General features: G+C 45.1%; 1 protein-coding gene across 3 annotated transcripts in view; it reads right to left on the bottom strand.

Annotated features, from left to right (window-relative positions):
- CFAP54 (cilia and flagella associated protein 54) overlaps window positions 1-21,319 on the bottom strand; it is a 615,020-nt gene that overhangs the window by 573,295 nt on the left and 20,406 nt on the right. For all 3 annotated transcript variants that reach the window (XM_077265522.1, XM_077265521.1, XM_077265523.1), the window contains one exon: window positions 12,347-12,490. In XM_077265522.1, the coding sequence (XP_077121637.1) occupies window positions 12,347-12,490 (144 nt within the window). The remainder of the gene's footprint in view (window positions 1-12,346; window positions 12,491-21,319) is intronic.

The raw sequence follows: 21,319 nt of genomic DNA on the forward strand, positions 1-21,319 counted from the left end.
ATTATTGTTAAGAGTGACATTGACATTTAAAAGTCTGCAAGATGGCGGTCATAGGAACCCTGCTCCACATGATTGTGGGGAATGAATCAGTTGCTATGGCCATCATCAGGGACCTTTTGAAGGCCCCCATGTCTGCCATAAGCTGGTCTTTATAGGAGGTCATCTATTTCAAAATACACCACAATATTATTTTATTGCACAGTATTGCAAAGCTGATCAAGACATTATGGGGACTCATTGCAAATGAAAAAAACATTACAAAAGAATAAATACAGTACAGACCCAAAGTTTGGACACCTTCTCATTTAAAGATTTTTCTGTATTTTCATGACTATGAAAATTGTACATTCACACTGAAGGCATCAAAACTATGAATTAACACATGTGGAATTATATACTTAACAAAAAAGTGTGAAGCAACTGAAAATATGTCTTATATTCTAGGTTCTTCAAAGTAGTCACCTTTTTCTTTGTTGACTGCTTTGCACACTCTTGGCATTCTCTTGATGAGCTTCAAGAGGTAGTCACCGGGAATGGTTTTCACTTCACAGGTGTGCCTTGTCAGGTTTAATAAGTGGGATTTCTTGCCTTATAAATTGGGTTGGGACCATCAGTTGTGTTGTGCAGAAGTCTGGTGGATACACAGCTGATAGTCCTACCGAATAGACTGTTAAAATTTGTATCATGGCAAGAAAAAAGCAGCTAAGTAAAGAAAAACGAGTGGCCATCATTACTTTAAGAAATGAAGGTCAGTCAGTCCGCAAAAAAATTGGGAAAACTTTGAAAGTGTCCCCAAGTGCAGTGGCAAAAACCATCAAGCGCTACAAAGAAACTGGCTCACATGAGGACTACCCCAGGAAAGGAAGACCAAGAGTCACCTCTGCTTCTGAGGATAAGTTTATCCGAGTCACCAGCCTCAGAAATCGCAGGTTAACAGCAGCTCAGATTAGAGACCAGGTCAATGCCACACAGAATTCTAGCAGCAGACACATCTCTACAACAACTGTTAAGTGGAGACTTTGTGCAGCAGGTCTTCATGGTAAAATAGCTGCTAGGAAACCACTGCTAAGGACAGGCAACAAGCAGAAGAGACTTGTTTGGGCTAAAGAACACAAGGAATGGACATTAGACCAGTGGAAATCGGTGCTTTGGTCTGAGGAGTCCAAATTTGATATCTTTGGTTCCAACCACAGTGTCTTTGTGCGACGCAAAAAAGGTGAATGGATGGACTCTACATGCCTGGTTCCCACCGTGAAGCATGGAGGAGGAGGTGTGATGGTGTGGGGGTGCTTTGCTGGTGACACTGTTGGGGATTTATTTAAAATTGAAGGCATACTGAACCAGCATGGCTACCACAGCATCTTGCAGCGGCATGCTATTCCATCTGGTTTGCGTTTAGTTGGACCATCATTTATTTTTCAACAGGACAATGACCCCAAACACACCTCCAGGCTGTGTAAGGGCTATTTGACCAAGAGGGAGAGTGATGGGGTGCTACGCCAGATGACCTGGCCTCCACAGTCACCAGACCTGAACCCAATCGAGATGGTTTGGGGTGAGCTGGACAGCAGAGTGAAGGCAAAAGGGCTTGAAGGAACTCCTTCAAGACCGTTGGAAGACCATTCCCGGTGACTACCTCTTGAAGCTCATCAAGAGAATGCCAAGAGTGTGCAAAGCAGTCATCAAAGCAAAAGGTGGCTATCTTGAAGAACCTAGAATATAAGACATAATTTCAGTTGTTTCACACTTTTTTTTTTTAAGTATATAGTTCCACATGTGTTAATTCATAGTTTTGATGCCTTCAGTGTGAATGTACGATTTTCATAGTCATGAAAATACAGAAAAATCTTTAAATGAGAAGGTGTGTCCAAACTTTTGGTCTGTACTGTGTATATGATATGGATGTGTGTATATGATACTGTGTGATATGGATAAAAACGTCTGCTCGATGTACAAAAAACAAGCCCTCAAAGAGGTCCCATGGGTGGAAAAATAAAAACGTTACAGGTCTATTATCTATCTACAGGTTATTTTCACCATTTAAGTAAAAAAAAATTGATATCACAGTAATTGTACTGACCTGGAAATTATCTTGCCAGGCATCAATGAATGCTGGAAAATGAAAATCCAAAAAGCAATCGCGGAAGTATTTTTTCCATCATTTTACTGCACTTGGAATTTGTCTTCTATTATTCAGTGCATTAGTCCTTATTCACATGTCAGTATTGGGTCAGTATTTTGCATCAGTGTTTGTACGCCAAAACAAGGAGTGGAACTTACAAAGAAAAACTATCATTGAAAGTTTGACAAGTTCTGTGTTTTGGAGACACTCCTGGTTTCGGCATACAAATTCTGATAAATACTGATCAAAAATACTGACGTGTGATTAACGTCTTATGTAAAGGAAAATAGAAAAAATTGGGAGTCTGGCTCAACCGGACTGAATATTCCTTTTCTTTATATTTTTCAAAAGAAAATATAGTGCATACAAAAGAAAAATTTACATGGTCGACATGACCCAGTCGACGCGTTTCGACTACACTAGGCAGTCTTACTCATAACTCATACGACGTGTGAATAACGTCTTATGTGGTGTGAGGCAGTGACTGGTGTTACATGTAGGGGTCGCTGTATGTTCCCCCCAGGATGCGCACGGAGACGTATTGAGGCCATCAGCGTGCATTGCAGTCACAGGCGTAGCTGTGGTTGTGATGCAGACTAAAGTGAGTATAGGTCTTGGACATGCTGGTTGTCCAAGGCAGATTTAGGGAAAACCCGCTCTGGGCTTTTGTGTTTTGAAACAGACTGCAGATGGTAGTTGCAGTCCGTTTCATTCCTATACTAGCAACCCGTGGCCTTCAGCCAAATGGAAAACCCAGCCAGGAATGAAACGGACATTATTCATCCTTTATTTCATGTACAAAAGAAAGAGCAATCTTTAATGGAATTATTATAATTATCTTTCATAGGAAAGACATATAGGATAGAACATTTAGAAATCTATTTTTTTTAAAAATGGAAATAATGACAAAATTTTAAAAACATCACTTATGCAATCAATACAAAAATACTTTCCTTTTATATATCATATAAGGGCAAGAATCCCAAAAGAAAATCTGTAAGCCAATAATGACAAATCACTTTGATGTGATCCCTTTGTTCAAAAAAAGAAAGAAGATGGAGCCAGGAAACTACAGGCCAGTGTGCCTCACTTCTATACTAGGAAAGATCTTTGAACAGATTATTAAAGAGCATGTATGTAAGTACTTGGATAGGAATACAGTAATTAACCAGAGCCAGCATGGGTTTGTAGCAAACAAGTCATGCCAGACTAATCTAATTTCCTTCTATGATGGAATCACTGACTAGGTGGATCAGGGAAACGTGGTAGATATAGTATATCTCGACTTCAGCAAAGCATTTGATAAAGTATCTCATACTATCCTTATTGAAAAAATGACCAAGTATGAGATTGACAAGGTTACAGTTAGGTGGATTCATAACTGGATCAGTGATCATACTCAAAGAGTGGTAATAAATGGTTGCACATGCAATTGGAAGAGTGTATCTAAGTGGGGTACCACAAGGCTCTGCCCTGGCCCCAGTGTTGTTCAACATTTTTATAAATGATCCAGATAAGGGAACTGAAGGTAAACTAATCAAATGTGCAGATGATGCAAAGCTAGAAGCAGGGCCGTATTTAAAGTTTCTGCTGCCCTAGGCACTTTTAGTGCTGCCTCCCCTTTGGTGAGTATGACACTATCGGCAGTGACTTTGGCAAGAATCGCTGATGTGAAAGTAGCCTTTTGCAGCAGATCTGGCAGTTTTTCTGCATGTGCCGCGTAACGGATCACTTACGGCAACACTGCGTTTGGCCTCATTCATTCCCTATGGGATTTGCGGCACTTGCCATGATCTGGCAAATGCGGTACCATACCTCCCAACTTTTGAAGAAGGGAAGGAGGTATAAAGTTTGCGGCGCGCGTAGTGCGCCACGGCAAATTTTAGGCCACGCCTCTGACCACACCCATTTCACAACTAGTCACACCCATATCCACGTCCCAACCACAGCCATTTAGCACTGCTGATCACACTGTTTTATATACAGTAATTATAAACAAAACAAAATATGGCCACAGTGCTCCATACTGTATAATGGCCACACACGATGCTCAATACTGTATAATATATAATATATCTAAGAGCTAGCCTTCTATAAATGTAGACATAGCTTGGGGAAGCATTCGTGCAGGGGTGCATTTGTGCACTATTATTCGTGTACTTTTATTCAAAGTACTTTTTTTCTAAGTATTCGGCAGTTATAACATGGCAGTTAGACAGGGCAGGAGACAGGTAAGAGAAACTAAATCTATTCCCTATTCACTTGAAACAGAACAAATACTCACCATATGTATTTGTATAATCTATAACCTGGCTGCCGCATTCACTCACATTTACTGCTCTTGCATTAACTCTCTACACTGCATCCATATCGGCCCCTCTGTCCTTTCCTCTCCTATGTATAGCACTCATGCTCTGTTCACATTGCTTAACAGCGCAGATCCATTTAGTCCCACCATCCAACACAAGAGACGCTCTCACAAATCACTTAACCATCTGCTCACTCTTTCTATCCTCCTTCTCCTAGTCGCTGGAGACATCTCTCCCAACCCCGGCCCCCCATGTTATAGCCAGTCTAACCTCCCAACTGCTACACCCAGAAACCCCTCTAACCTTATTAATATTCCCTGCATGCCTTCTCTCTCTTTCAATTGTGCCCTTTGGAATTCTCGCTCTGTGTGTAATAAACTCTCCTTCATTCATGACTTCTTCCTTTCTAATTCTCTTAATCTCCTGGCTCTTACTGAAACCTGGATCCAGCAGTCAGACACCACCGCTGCTGCTGCTCTTTCATATGGTGGACTACACTTTTCTCATACCCCAAGATCAGACAACAGAGCAGGTGGAGGCGTTGGTCTGCTCCTTTCACCCAAATGTACCTTCCAAGTTATCCCCCAAGTACCTTCACTTGTATTCCCTTCCTTTGAAGTCCATGCTGTCAGACTCTACGTCCCCTTCTCCATGCGAGTGGTGGTGGTGTATCGTCCTCCCGGCCCCTCTCATCAGTTCCTGGATCACTTTGCCACCTGGCTTCCACACTTTCTCTCCTGTGACACCCCCACCCTTATCATGGGTGATTTGAACATTCCCATTGCTTCTCCCCTCTCCCCATCTGCTTCTCACCTTTTATCTCTAACCTCCTCTTTCGGCCTCTCGCAGCATACTAACTCTCCAACGCATGAAGATTGAAACTCCCTTGACTTGGCCTTCTCCCGGCTTTGCTCAGTGGATGATTTCACAAACTCCCCTCTCCCGCTCTCTGACCACAACCTTCTTTCATTCTCTATCAAGAACTGCCATCCCGCTCAGGTCACCCCCACTTTCCACACTTATAGAAACATACAGGCCATTAACACCCAGAAACTTATGAAGAACTTGCAGTCCTCATTGGCCCCAATCTCCTCCATCTCATGTCCTGATTCTGCTCTGAAGCATTACAATGAAACCCTGCAAAGTGCCCTGGATGAAGCTGCACCTCCTATACATAGAACAACTCGGCACAGACGGCGACAACCGTGGCACACGCTGCAAACACGTTTCCTGCAGCGGTGCTCCAGGTGCGCCGAACGTCTGTGGAGAAAATCTAATCTACCCGAAGATTTCATCCATTATAAGTTCATGCTAAAAACATACAACTCTGCCCTTCACCTCTCCAAACAAACCTATTTCAACACCCTCATCACCTCACTGTCAAATAACCCTAAACGTCTCTTTGACACTTTCCAGTCCCTACTCAACCCAAGAGAGCAGGCCCCAACCACAGATCTCCGTGCTGACGATCTGGCCAATTACTTCAAAGAAAAAATTTACCACATTCGACAGGAAATCATCTCCCAATCTCTTCATACCATGCACTGTCCTCCCTCCCCCACTGCATCTAGTTCACTCTCTGACTTCGAACCAGTTACAGAAGAAGAAGTAAGCAGGCTCCTTGCATCTTCTCGCCCGACCACTTGCACCAGTGACCCCATTCCGTCACATCTCCTCCAGTCCCTTTCCCCGGCTGTCACCTCTCACCTAACAAAAATATTCAACCTTTCCCTCACTTCCGGTATTTTTCCCTCCTCATTTAAGCATGCCATCATACATCCATTACTTAAAAAACCCTCCCCCGACCAAAATTGTGCCGCTAATTATAGACCTGTCTCTAATCTTCCCTTCATCTCTAAACTCCTCGAACGCCTGGTCCACTCCCGTCTTACCCGCTATCTCTCAGATAACTCTCTTCTCGACCCTCTTCAATCTGGCTTCCGCGCTTTACACTCTACTGAAACTGCCCTCACAAAAGTCTCTAATGACCTACTAACAGCTAAATCTAATGGTCACTACTCCATGTTAATTCTCTTGGATCTCTCTGCAGCATTCGACACTGTGGATCATCAGCTCCTCCTCACTATGCTCCGCTCCATCGGCCTCAAGGACACCGTTCTCTCTTGGTTCTCCTCCTATCTCTCTGACCGATCCTTCACTGTATGTTTTGCTGGTTCCTCCTCCTCTCACCTTCCCCTTACTGTTGGGGTTCCTCAAGGATCAGTCCTAGGCCCCCTCCTCTTCTCTTTGTATACTGCCCCTATTGGACAAACAATCAGTAGATTTGGTTTCCAGTACCATCTCTATGCTGACGACACCCAATTATACACCTCTGCTCCTGTTATCACGCCAACCTTTTTAGAAAACACCAGTGATCGTCTTACCGCTGTCTCTAACATCATGTCCTACCTCTATCTGAAACTGAACCTGTCAAAAACTGAACTCCTCGTGTTCTCTCCCTCTACTAACCTACCTTTGCCTGACATTGCCATCTCCGTGTGTGGTTCCACCATTACTCCCAAGCAACATGCCCGCTGCCTTGGGGTCATCCTTGATTCCGAGCTTTCATTCACCCCCCACATCCGATCACTGGCTCGCTCTTCTTATCTGCATCTCAAAAACATTTCTAGAATTCGCCCTTTTCTTACTTTCGACTCTGCAAAAACTCTTACTGTCTCACTTATTCATTCTCGTCTGGACTAGGGTTGAGCGAAACGGATCGTTCATTTTCATAAGTCGCCGACTTTTGGCAAAGTCGGTGTCTCATGAAACCCGACCCTATCCCTGTGTGGGGTCGACCATGCGGTACGCGATCTTGGCGCCAAAGTCGCGTTTCGTATGACGCGTTTAGCGCCATTTTTTCAGCCAATGAAGGAGTGTGGGCAGAGTGATGACATTGGGGCGTGCACGGCTATCATCATTTTATCGCTTGTGCGTAGTAGGGATTTGCAATGTGTAACACGAGATTTTCTGTGCTGGGACGGAGGGGAATATGGGACGGAGGGGGGAGAGAGAGAGAGAGAGAGAAGGAAAAAAAAAATCCCCATTGACGTGCATAGGGTTTCGTGTTCCGGCCGATCCTCGACTTTTCGCAGTACTCGGCCGATTTCGCCCGACTCGACTTTTCAAAAAGTCGGGTTTCGCAAAACATGACTCGACCCTAAAAAGGTCAAAGTCGCTCAACCCTAGTCTGGACTATTGTAACTCTCTACTAATCGGCCTCCCTCTTACCAAACTCTCCCAGCTCCAATCTGTCCTGAATGCTGCTGCCAGAATCATATTCCTCACCAACCGTTACACCGATGCCTCTACCTTGTGCCAGTCATTACACTGGCTACCCATCCACTCCAGAATCCAGTACAAAACTACTACCCTCATCCACAAAGCACTCCATGGCTCAGCACCACCCTACATCTCCTCTCTGGTCTCAGTCTACCACCCTACCCGTGCCCTCCGCTCCGCTAATGACCTCAGGTTAGCATCCTCAATAATCAGAACCTCCCACTCCCGTCTCCAAGACTTTACACGTGCTGCGCCGATTCTTTGGAATGCACTACCTAGGTTAATATGATTAATCCCCAATCCCCACAGTTTTAAGCGTGCCCTAAAAACTCATTTGTTCAGACTGGCCTACCGCCTCAATGCATTAACCTAACTATCCCTGTGTGGCCCATTAAAAAAAATAAAAAAAAAAATTATCATGTTCCTTGCATCATGTTCTCATACACTTTATGCAGTTAATAGTACTCTGTGTCTGTACTGCTGCATACTTAGGCAGTTAACTGGTTCAATGCAGCTTTTACATGAACACCCGAGCCTTACACTATGGCTGGTCCAAATAACTAAAGCAATTGTTACCATCCACCTCTCGTGTCTCCCCTTTTCCTCATAGTTTGTAAGCTTGCGAGCAGGGCCCTCATTCCTACTGGTATCTGTTTTGAACTGTGATTTCTGTTATGATGTAATGTCTATTGTCTGTACAAGTCCCCTCTACAAGTTGTAAAGCGCTGCGGAATATGTTGGCGCTATATAAATAAAAATGATTATTATATTATTATTATAATGGCCACACATGATGCTCCATACTGTATAATGGCCACACATGATGCTCAATACTGTATAATGGCCACACATGATGCTCCATACTGTATAATGGCCACACATGATGCTCCATACTGTATAACGGCCACACATGATGCTCCATACTGTATAATGGCCACACATGATGCTCCATACTGTATAATGGCCACACATGATGCTCCATAGTGTATAATGGCCACACATGATGCTCCATAATGTATAATGGCCACACAGTGCTCCATACTGTATAATGGCCACACAGTGCTCCATACTGTATAATGATCCCACATGATGCTCAATACTGTATAATGGCCACACATGATGCTCCATACTGTATAATGGCCATTGGCCACACATGATGCTCCATACTGTATAATGGCCATTGGCCACACATGATGCTCCATACTGTATAACGGCCACACATGATGCTCAATACTGTATAATGGCCACACAGTTCTCCATACTGTATAATGATCCCACATGATGCTCAATACTGTACAATGACCCCCCCTCCTGTATGCATGGCTCATATTCCCCCCTTGTATGCATGGCTCATATTCCCCCCCCCCCGTATGCATGGCTCATATTCACCCCCCTCCTGTATGCATGGCTTATCTCTCCACCCCACTCCCATCTTGAATGGCGTGGCTTACAATCCTCCTTCATCCCCCCTCCCCTGTCCCCCCGTCCCTCATACTCACCTGTTCCTCACCGCGCGGCCGCGCCAACATCCCTCTGGCTCTGTCCCGACTCCCGGCGCAGCACCTTCTTCCTGCGTGAGCGGTCATGTGATACCGCTCATTAAGGTCATGAATATGCGCATATTCATGACCTTAATGAGCGATACCACGTGACCGCTCATTCAGGAGCGCTGCAGAAGCCGAGACCAGGCATCGCTGGACCAGGGTGAGTATCGTCTTCAAGGAGGGTGGGTGGGAGGCAGGCAGGCGGGCGGATACGGGAGGCCGGGGGGGGCGGTGCGGGGTCGGTCGGTCGGTGACCCAGCTGTTATAAAAAAACACAACAAACCTTGTTCAGGTGCCGCCCCCTGCATTGTCCCCGCCCTAGGCACGTGCCTAAGTAACCGCACATGCGAAAAAGACTTGGGTATACTAATAGATCACAGAGTGCACGAGTCAACAGTGTGATGCAGCAGTAAAAAAGGCAAACACAGTTCTAGGATGTATTAAGAGAAGCATAGATCATGTGAAGTAATTATCCCCCTCAATTCCTCCTTGGTCAGGCCTCATCTGGAATACTGTGTCCAGTTCTGGGCTCCACATTTTAAAAAAGACATTGAAAAACTGAAGCAAGTTTAGGGAAGAGCTACCAGGATGGTGAGTGGACTACAAAGCATGTCCTACGAGGAACGATTAAAGGATCTGGGAATGTTTAGCTTGCAAAAAAGAAGGCTAAGACGAGACTTAATAGCTGTCTACAAATATCTGAAGGGCTGTCACAGTGTAGAGGGATCATCCTTATTCTCATTTGTACATGGAAACACGAGACGCAATGGAATGAAACTGAAAGGGAGAAGACACAGATTAGATATTGGAAAAAACTTTTTGACAGTGAGGGTGATCAATGAGTGGAACAGGCTGCCACTAGAGGTGGGGAGTTCTCCTTCAATGAAAGTCTTCAAACAAAGGCTGGACAGACATCTGTCTGAGATGGTTTAGTGCGTCATGCATTGAGCAGGGGGTTGGACACTATGACCCTTGAGCTCCCTTCCAACTTTAACATTCTATGATTCTATGATCCTTAACTATCAGCTTTCACACAAAGTATAAAATACATTGTAGAATGCGCCTGAAACCTATGATAAAATCCACATGTAATGTATGAAAATATAACAGTCATGGAAAATCACTGGACAAATAACCCATCTCTAGTAACATAGAACATGCAGATTTGTCCTTCCCTAAAGGGAACATGACCATGCTACCTGCTCCATGGTATCCTGTATCAGACATTGGCTGTATGATTTCAGCCATACATGTTTAATTCTGAAATGCTGGGGCATATCAGAGAAATACATACTTTAAAAGCTGCCGGGGACCAAGCCGCATGAGAAACTAGCTGGACAGGCGGATCACCGGTGGATTGTCCCCATCCTACCTTGAGTGATACGTCTCTCTCTACATAAGCATGTAGGGAAAGACCTGTCACTCCAGGGCAGCAGAGAGACTAGTCGGACAGGCGGATCCCCAGTGGCTTCCCCTCACCCACCCTACTTTGAGTGATAGGTCTTTCCCTACACACGCATGCAGGGAGAGACCTGTCACTCCAGGCCAGTAAGTGGGGAGAAGCCGCCAGGGACCAAGCCGTACGAGAGACTAATCGGACAGATGGATCCCCGGTGACTTCTCCCCGCCCATCCTTCCTTGAGTGATAGGTCTGTCCTTACACATGCATGCAGGGAGAGACCTATCACTCCAGGGCAGCAGGTGAAGAGCAGCCACAGGGGACTCACCTGTCCAACTATTCTCCTGTGCGGCTTGGTCCCCAGCAGCTATTAAACCATATTCAAATTAGCTGTCAGGTTGAAAAAAATGAAGAAAACTTGTTCCAACTCCATAAAATAGAAAAGACTATTGATCCATTAAAACTCCATAGTATTAGTGAAAATCCTTGTAAAAATTGAATGCAAGCATGTCAGAAAAAAAAAATAAGCGACGCGTTTCGATCTATGCAGATCTTTATCACAGCTGTGACACATGCAGCTGCAGAGCCGAACAGTTGATTATCGGGAGCGCTCCTGGTATCCAATGCAGCTATTCGGTACAAATGCAAGTCACAATTTTCAGATTTATATTTTTAACCCATTTCCAACGTCGGATGTAAATGTATGCCGATGTTGGGCTGTTTTGAACAGCTGACATGTGCCTGGAATAGCCGCAGGTGGAATCGTGATCCACCCACGGCTGTTAACCCGTTAAATGCTGCTGTCAAACTCTGACAGAGGCATTTAACATGCTCTTCCGGCAATCGCGACGGAAATCGGCACATCGGTGACCTCCATCACATGATCGCGGGTCACCGATGGGTTGGCATGACAACCAGAGGTCTCCTGCAGACCTCTATGGTTGTCACTGCTGGATTGCTATGTCATCTGCTTTGGGGAGCCATGTCATCTGTTGGTGTAGGTCCACTGTATTTTATCAAGACCAAAGTCAGCGCAGCCGTCTACCAGGAAATTTTAGAGCACTTCATGCTTCCCTCTGCAGACAGGCTTTTTGGAGATGTAAATTTCATTCTCCAGCAGGACTTGGCACCTGTCCACACTGCCAAAAGTACCAGTATCATCATGCTTGATTGTCCAGCAAACTCGCCTGATGTTAATCCCACAGAGAATCTATGGGGTACTGTCAAGAGGAAGATGAGAGACACCAGACCCAACAATGCAGATGAGCAGAAGGCTGCTATCAAAGCAACCTGGGCTTCCATAACACCTCAGCAGTGCCACAGACTGACTCCATGCCACGCCGCATTGATGCAGTAACTGATGCAAAATGAGCCCCGACCAAGTATTGAGTGCATTTGCTGAACATACATTTCAGTAGGCCAACATTTCAGATTTTAAAATCATTTTTCAAGCTGGTGCTATAAAGTATTCTAATTTACTGAGATAATGACTTGGGTTTTCATTGGCTGTAAGCCATAATCATCAACATTTACAGAAATAAACACTTGAAATAGATCACTCTGTTTGTAATGACTCTACATATGACTTTCATTTTTTGCATTGAAGAACTAAAATAAATTAACTATTTGACGATATTCAAATTTTGTGAGAAGCACCTGTGTAAAAAAATGATGGCAACTTATACTTTACCTCGCCATGAACACCAGCTTGACAGTCGAAATAACATTGGCACACGGCAGTATACAGGGTCGCCCTCCAGGTAAGGTACTGGACAGATAGGAGAGGAATTGAAGACTCCATGCATACACTTGCCCATAACAGTGATTCAAGAGCCTGAAATAAAAGTGTATTTAACAAATATTTACTATCTGATAAAAGGTAGTCATTTGACATTTATGGAGCGTCGAGTGTTTTATATCTAGTATGTAGATAAGAAATTGGTTTACAAATACCAAAGCAATAAAAACTGCAATTTGGACATTAATGTTGTGCACTGAGATTTATTATTTCATAAATACTAATAAATATGTGAACATAGACAAGTAGAGCAAACACAGACTACTGTTTTATTTTTATAACCCTGTGATATACCCCATTGTGGCCACTAGAGGTCCCCACCACATAAGTTATTCAATATACTCAATGATAAGTATTAGTTCATTATAGCACTTTATTGAGTGTAATAACTTATTTTTGACAGGAGAGAGTTAAATAGTAACTACTGCAAACATTAGCAGCGCAAGCCTGACAATAAAAGTTACATTTTAATGCTAGGAGTTAGTAAAGGCATGCAGCTAAATGCAGATGTAATGAAAGACACTTATTGGAGCATCTGATCACAACACAATGACCTAGAGAGGGGCGGTAATTTTTAATAGGACAGATGTGCTTTGTGATCCATTTAGTCACAGCTTTCAAGGAATCTGTCAGTGGGATCAACCCTCTTAAGCCGTCTACATGAGCATGTAGCTCACAAATTCAAATAAAATGATACCTTGATATTTGTGATCCGATGTCTTATTTTTCGTAATATGTAAATGAGCTGTTAAGATCTATGACCCGAACACACATCTGCCCGAGAATCTGCCTCCAGAGCATTTACCTGTCTTTCCAGTGAATGACAGGTAATGGCTGACAGTCTGCTCTTCTGATCTCACTGCAGAGCCGTGTGTCACGATGACTAACACAGTACAGCAGAGCTGAGCTTTGTTTCATTACAAACACATTTGCAGCTGCATCTGATCTTCTACTGTCAGCTCAGCTGCAGGGCTATACCTGATTACAACTAACACTTTTTTATCTTTCATCTCCCAGGCATACCGTGTGGGGGAGGGTAGTACAGCGGAGCTGACAGCATTGCAGAAGAGAACTACAATGGCAGATGTGTCTGTAATAAGACAATGTTCTTCTTTACTGCCCTTCCCCCACACTGGCTGACTGTGAGATGGAAGCTGAAGAAGGGTTAGTTGAAATCAGGCACAGCTCTGTAACAGAACTCACAGCACTATGAGGGAACAGCCCCGGGTCAGATGCTGCGGGGAAGGCTCAGGCAGACGGGACCTGAGCAGCGTGGTGAGAGGGGATGCTGAGGGTAGCATGAAGCAGAAGGATCGGTGATCATGTGACCACAGGGGGCGGGGCTTAGCATCCTGCTGCTGGAGATGAGGGTAGGATGCTATAGGGACCCTGGTGTAGAGGATAGGGGAACTCAGGTCGGACAAGCTGGGGTCATACATGGAGAGGGTGGCACGGTACAGGAGGGGCGAGCAGAGAATAGTCAGAATGTAGGCAAGGAGTCATAAACGAAGAAAGCAGCGCAGTACAGGAGGGACAGGCAGAACTCTTAACAGGGACAGAACCACGTCAGAACCAGACAAGCATAAAGTAGCCCAGGCACAACAGGGTCACATACTCGGCCAAGGGTCAAAGCATAAGCGAGGAGGAATGACCCCACAATGAGGCTATAAGAAGCCTCCCAGAATCCCAGAGTGAGGCCATCCAGATTAACCTCTGAACTACCTAATCCCACAAACTAAGCAGATCATGACACACCTCCTTTCATTTAAAATTATCTCTGGAGGCAGAGTCTCAGGTGGATCTGTGTCTGGCCCATAGATCTTAACAGCTCACTATCAAGTTAAGAAAACTGTTGATTTCTCTGGAACAAGACATTGCAGTGATGGTGTCTATATTTTATTAACCCATTTAGAGACAGAGCCAATTTGCTGCTTAATGACCACTGAAAGTAAATTGTTACAATTCTGACCAGTGTCACTTTTATGTGGTTATAACTCTGGAACGCTTCAACAGATCCCGCTGATTCTGAGAATGTTTTTTTCGTGACATATTGTACTTTATGCTAGTGGTAAGATTTCTTCAAAATAACTTGCGTTTATTTATGAAATATAAACAGAAATATGGCAAAAAATCTGAACATTTTGCAATTTTCAAACTTTGAATTTTTATGCCCTTCAATCAGAGAGATATGTCACACAAAATACTTAATAAATCACATTTCCCACATGTCTACTTCACATCAGCACAATTTTGGAAACAACATTTTTCTTGTTAGGAAGTTATAAGGGTAAAATTTGACCAGCGATTTCTCATTTTTACAACAAAATGTACAAAATTGACTACCTCACATTTGAAGTCACTTTGAGGGGTGTACATGATGAAAATACCCAAAAGTGACACCATTCTAAGAACTGCACCCCTCAATGTGCTCAAAACCACATTCAAGAAGGTTATTAACCCTTCAGGTGCTTCACAAGAACTGAAGCAATGTGGAAGGAACAAATGAACATTTAACTTTTTTCACAAACATTTTACTTCAGAACCAATTTTTTTTATTTTCCCAAGTGTAAAAACAGAAAATAAACAACAAAAGTAACGAGGTAACAGGGGGGGGGGGGGAAATCGGGGGACCCTCTTTCTCTCTCCTCTGATGTGTGATCACATCAGAGGAGAGAGAAATTAAATGCAAAATCTGACTTTAAGTACCCTTAACTGCCGCCGTTAAAAGGCGTATCGGCGGTTGTTAAGGGGTTAAACAGGGTCATGCGTGCATCAGATCATCATAAATTAGATAAGGTCATTAGGTGCAAATTCTATTGGTATGAACTGTGCTACAGATGTTTTATTAGGCAAGGTCATTAGGAGCATCTAGCATGATTGACCAACAGAATTACAACTACTGGAGGATGGATCCAGTAGCAGAGGATTAAAAAAACAGAGCTGAAGTCATCATTGCAAGGGATGGGGGGAAAGCTGCAAATCTGTGCAAATGTAAAATGTGCCTATCTAAGACTGCCCTTTTTATTCAATAAAAGAGTGCCCCAGCCTGGTGATTTTATTAAATGTTAGTGCTTTTAATGCCCCTGAAAAGCCTTTATTTTCTATCGAGTGCTGGATTAGTGAAAATAGCTTGAACTTTCACTGCAAGATTGCCGTGGGGGGTTGTGGGATCCCACTCTGCATGCCAGGACCCCACACTCTGCAAGTTTGGGCCCGACTTTGGTAGAAAATTGAATCCTTTGGAGCTATTGAGCTCACTTATGAGCACTTTTAGGGCTCGTGCACACTTTGCGGTTTTTGCTGCGGATCCACAGCGGATTTGACGCTGCGGATCCACAGCAGTTTTCCATGCAGGGTACAGTACAATGTTACCCTATGGAAAACAAAAACCGCTGTGCCCACGATGCGGAAAATTCATTGCGGAACCGCTGCGGAAAAAAAGAAGGAGCATGTCACTTCTTTCTGCGGATTCCGCAGCGGTTTTCAACATGCACCAATAGGAAAGTGCTGTTGAAAACCCGCAGAGAAATTCGCAGAAGAAACCGCAGGAAAATCCGCAGGGAAAACCGCTGCGGTTTTGCACTGCAGATTTTCCAAATCCGCACCGGAAAAATCCGCAAAGTGTGCACATACCCTTAAGGCCAACTTATATTTAATAAAATCACCAGTCAGAGTGCCATGGTCTCAGTATAGGAAACTGAGACCACGATATAATTTTTTAACTAAACTCTTTACATAAAAAAAACATGAATGCAGCAAAATTTTCTGAAGCTATCATAAAGTAAAAAAACAAACAAGTAAGCATACAATGCTGGCTGGTACGTAAAGCTTCTATAAAGCTCTGCATGAGTGATGGTACTTTATTACTCATAAATATAAGCAATCGCCAACTCAGCATCTACAGCGCCATGAATTATTGAAGACACCAAGATCTCTTTCTAGTGACGAACTATAAGCTCCAAGAATAGAGATGTTTTCTTCCTTCGTTTTCTTGAACAGTATTCCCTATAGCTGCATTTCCTGGCATTTGGTTATAGACATATCGGTACTAGGAATAATTCTGTACTATTCTAAACTGCTCAATACCAGGGCTCTCATGCTTTCTGGCAAAGGTTAACTCCTTATTGCCATCCTTGTCTGCATGGCTACTTATTCCCATCCTTGTATGCATGGCACCTTATTCCCATCCTTGTCTGCATGGCTCCTTATTCCCATCCTTGTATGCATGGCTAATTATTCCCATCCTTGTATGCATGGCTCCTTATTCCCATCCTTGTCTGCATGGCTCCTTATTCCCATCCTTGTCTGCATGGCTCCTTATTCCCATCCTTGTATGCATGGCTAATTATTCCCATCCTTGTATGCATGGCTCCTTATTCCCATCCTTGTCTGCATGGCTCCTTATTCCCATCCTTGTCTGCATGGCTCCTTATTCCCATCCTTGTCTGCATGGCTCCTTATTCCCATCCTTGTCTGCATGGCTCCTTATTCCCATCCTTGTCTGCATGGCTCCTTATTCCCATCCTTGCCTGCATGGCTCCTTATTCCCATCCTTGTCTGCATGGCTCCTTATTCCCATCCTTGTCTGCATGGCTCCTTATTCCCATCCTTGTCTGCATGGCTCCTTATTCCCATCCTTGCATGCATGGCTCCTTATTCCCATCGTCTGCATGGCTCCTTATCCCCATCCATGTCTGTATGGCTCCTTATTCCCATCCTTGTATGCATGGCTCCTTATTCCCATCCTTGTCTGCATGGCTCCTTATTCCCATCCTTGCATGCATGGCTCCTTATTCCCATCCTTGTTTGCATGGCTCCTTATTCCCATCCTTGTTTGCATGGCTCCTTATTCCCATCCTTGTCTGCATGGCTCCTTATTCCCATCCTTGTCTGCATGGCTCCTTATTCCCATCCTTGTCTGCATGGCTCCTTATTCCCATCCTTGTTTGCATGGCTCCTTATTCCCATCCTAGTCTGCATGGCTCCTTATTCCCATCCTTGTCTGCATGGCTCCTTATTCCCATCCTTGTCTGCATGGCTCCTTATTCCCATCCTTGTCTGCATGGCTCCTTATTCCCATCCTTGTTTGCATGGCTCCTTATTCCCATCCTTGTCTGCATGGCTCCTTATTCCCATCCTTGTTTGCATGGCTCCTTATTCCCATCCTTGTCTGCATGGCTCCTTATTCCTATCCTTGTTTGCATGGCTCCTTACTCCCATCCTAGTCTGCATGGCTCCTTATCCCCATCCTTGTATGTATGGCTCCTTATTCCCATCCTTGTCTGCATGGCTCCTTATTCCCATCCTTGTCTGCATGGCTCCTTATTCCCATCCTAGTCTGCATGGCTCCTTATTCCCATCCTTATATGCATGGCTCCTTATTCGCATCCTTGTCTGCATGACTACTTATTCCCATCCTTATATGCATGGCTCCTTATTCCCATCCTTGTCTGCATGGCTCCTTATTCCCATCCTTGTCTGCATGGCTCCTTATCCCCATCCTTGTATGTATGGCTCCTTATTCCCATCCTTGTCTGCATGGCTCCTTATTCCCATCCTTGTATGCATGGCTCCTTATTCCCATCCTTGTATGCATGGCTCCTTATTCCCATCCTTGTATGCATGGCCCCTTATTCCCATCCATGTATGAATGACTCCTTATTCCCATCCTTGTCTTCATGGCTCCTTATTCCCATCTTTGTCTGCATGGCTCTTTATTCCCATCCTTGTCTGTATGGCTCCTTATCCCCATCCTTGTATGCATGGCTGTCATGATATGTACTTTTGCCCTGTCCTGTATTTGAATAATATGCCATTTGATGTATGTAACTGTTCTCTGGTTTCTATTAGCTGTAATTTATGTATTTTCTTGTGCTGGGAGTCACCTGTAACAATGTCTCCTTCCCCCAATACTTGCAGCCCTAAGCTTTAATGTAATTAAGCTATGTCAACTAGTGAAGGAATAGCCATTCTTCCTCACAGCAGGTGGCTAGTCAAATGTACATACTACGTAGACTAAGCGGAGCCGACCAGCATAGAATCTTTTGGTGGAGCCAACCATTGAACAGAAGGTGTGACCCCTACCCCCCTTCATGGGGGGATCCCAGGAGCTCAGACAATCCATTCTTATTTTTGAGATCAGATGTGAGTTGATCCTAAAAGGAGAAGGAGTGGGGATTCTTAGCTGAGGCAAGACCTCACGTCCATCTGTGACTGCGGAAGCGAACGGGGCGAGACTTGAGCTGAGGACATATCTCGTCATTCGTGAGATTGTTTTGGGATCTGTTGGACTCGTGGAAGGACTATTGCTTTGTTAGCTGGCACAAGGATTATCGGGAGGTGCCCCCGTATCTGTTCTGTGGGACTCGTGGAAGGACTATTGTTTCGTTTATCGGGTGCTGGATTACTGGAAAGCACCTCCAGATCTGTTTCTTTACTTGGACTTATTGTGGACTTCTCGTGAACTTGAAGGACATTATGGATATTTGATGTTGTATGCTCCCTGCTTTAATAAATCTCGTTGGATCGTCCCTCAGCCTGTTGTCCCTTCCTGCTCTGCCGTACACCCCGTCACAAACTGGTGGCAAGCAGTGGGATCAGAGCAGAAGGAATGGAGGACAACGGCCCAACATCGGGAACCAGCACCGCAGAGTACAAGAACTGGACTGTGGTGAACTTACAAACAAAGGCCCGTGAATTGGGAGTCAGCTACAAGGGGCTCTCCAAGGAGCAGCTAATTGAGGCTTTGGAAGGAGTTCGCCTGCAAGATTACGCTGAGGAAGGATCCCCACAGCAAACGGAGGACAGACGGCAGCCGGAGGTAAATACACAAAAAAGTCAGTGGGTTGTGTGGTACGAGGAGGAGTTGGCATTGCTGGGAGAAGAGGCCACCATAGACGATAAGAGAGAGGCCATTCACAGAGCTCAGGAGAGGGAGAGGGAGGCCATTCACAGAGCCGAGGAGAGGGAGAGGGAGGCCATTCACAGAGCCGAGGACAGAGCTCAGGAGATGGCATTGCTGGAGAGGCAGATCGCTTTGGAAGCAGCTAGAAGCTCCAGACAGACTGTAACCCCAGCACCCACCATGAGGGAACTCCCCAGAGTGTCCCGCAAAGACTTCAAGCCGTTTAATGAGGCTGCAGGCAACATTGAGGGCTTCTTCCAGGACTTTGAGCATCAGTGTCGATTAATTGAAGTCCCAGAAAGGGAGCGAGTTCGACATCTGGTGGGGCTCTTAGAGGGTGGAGCTGCCGCAGCCTATAGAGCTATGGGCCCTCTGGAGAACTGTGAGTATGCGGAGATTAAACTGACTATTCTAGAACATTATGCTGTTACCCCAGACACTTACAGGACTCAGTTCCGTACTTTAGCCTGCGATGAGGAAGTGTCTTTCAAGATGTATGCCCACCGACTCAAACAAATATGTCATCGCTGGCTGGAGGCAGAGGAGGCCTTAACCTGGGAGACCTTCCTCCAGGTTATCCTAAAAGAGCAGTTTTACTTCAAGTGCCCTGCTGAGATCCGGGAATGGGTGCGTGAGAGGAGACCAGCCACTGTGGAGGAAGCTGCAGCTCTAGCTGATGAGGTTCTCACCATCAAGCCTCAGTGGAAAAAACTACTACTCAGTGAGAAAAGAACTACCAGCCCCCCAACACTGGCGGCCCCTGGTCCTTCGGCCTCCAATATTTACCATCCCACTAGACCACCAACTCATGGTGACCTTCGTGTGACTGTGCCTCGCACTACTCCTGCTCCACCTTTGGGAATACGACGTGGAGGAAGAATCCCAGAGTGCAGATGTTATGGATGTGGGCAGCCTGGGCATCTGCAATTCCAATGTCCAGGTGTTCGGAGGCAGAACAGCTACAGACCGCCTTTGCCTGTTCATTATCTACAGACCCCCTCACCAGGAGAAGAGCTGGATATAGTCCCTGATGACTTGCCAACTGACTCTGATACCCTGGCTCCCCTACCAGGAGTCTATGGGGTGCGTGCCCCATCCACCTGTTCTTCTGAGCTTCAGCACAAACATCTACAGGAGGTCGTGCTGGATGGCCAAAAAGTTGTTGGCTTCCGTGACACTGGGGCTTTCCTCACCATAGCCGATCCCCGAGTAATTCAACCAGAAGCAATTCAAAAGGGACCAGGAATTGCCTTTGAATTGGCTGGAGGCACCCAGAGATATATTCCAAGAGCGAGTGTGACCCTGGATTATGGCTTTGGGGCCAAACAATGCATGGTCGGTGTGATGAGCGGCCTCCCTGCAGATGTTCTTCTAGGAAATAATGTGGGAAATCTTCATTGCCACTTTGTCGGTGCGGTAACCAGAAGTCAAGCCAAGAGGGCAGCGGATGTGGACATGTACAACCCATCCATGGAAATGAGGCCACCAGAACTGCCGTCACAGCCGGTGAGTGATTCTTCTTGTGGGGATAATAAGAATGTTACTTGGGATAAAGTTCAGTTTAGACAAGAGGTAGAGACTGACCCCACCCTTGCTAGTTTTAGAGCTCGAGCTGAGATAGGGCAGCTAGGGGAGAACGGGGAAAGAATTATCAGAGAAAATGGACTTCTATATCGGGTTACCAATGCCGACTCCCTAGATAAGCCCTGGACTTATAGCAAACAGTTGATTGTTCCTCACAAGTACAGAATTCCCCTATTACACCTTGCTCATGACATTCCTACGGCTGGCCATCAAGGCAAAACTCGCACGGAGAGACGATTGACTCAAACTTTCTATTGGCCGGGGATTTCCCAAGCCGTAGCGCATTTCTGCCGAACTTGTGACATATGTCAGCGTAGAGGGCGACCCGGAGATCACCCAAAGGCACCCCTGCAACCACTCCCTATAATAGAAGAACC

Source organism: Ranitomeya variabilis, chromosome 5 (genome assembly GCF_051348905.1).
Source record: "Ranitomeya variabilis isolate aRanVar5 chromosome 5, aRanVar5.hap1, whole genome shotgun sequence".
NCBI classification, from domain to species: Eukaryota; Metazoa; Chordata; class Amphibia; order Anura; family Dendrobatidae; genus Ranitomeya; species Ranitomeya variabilis.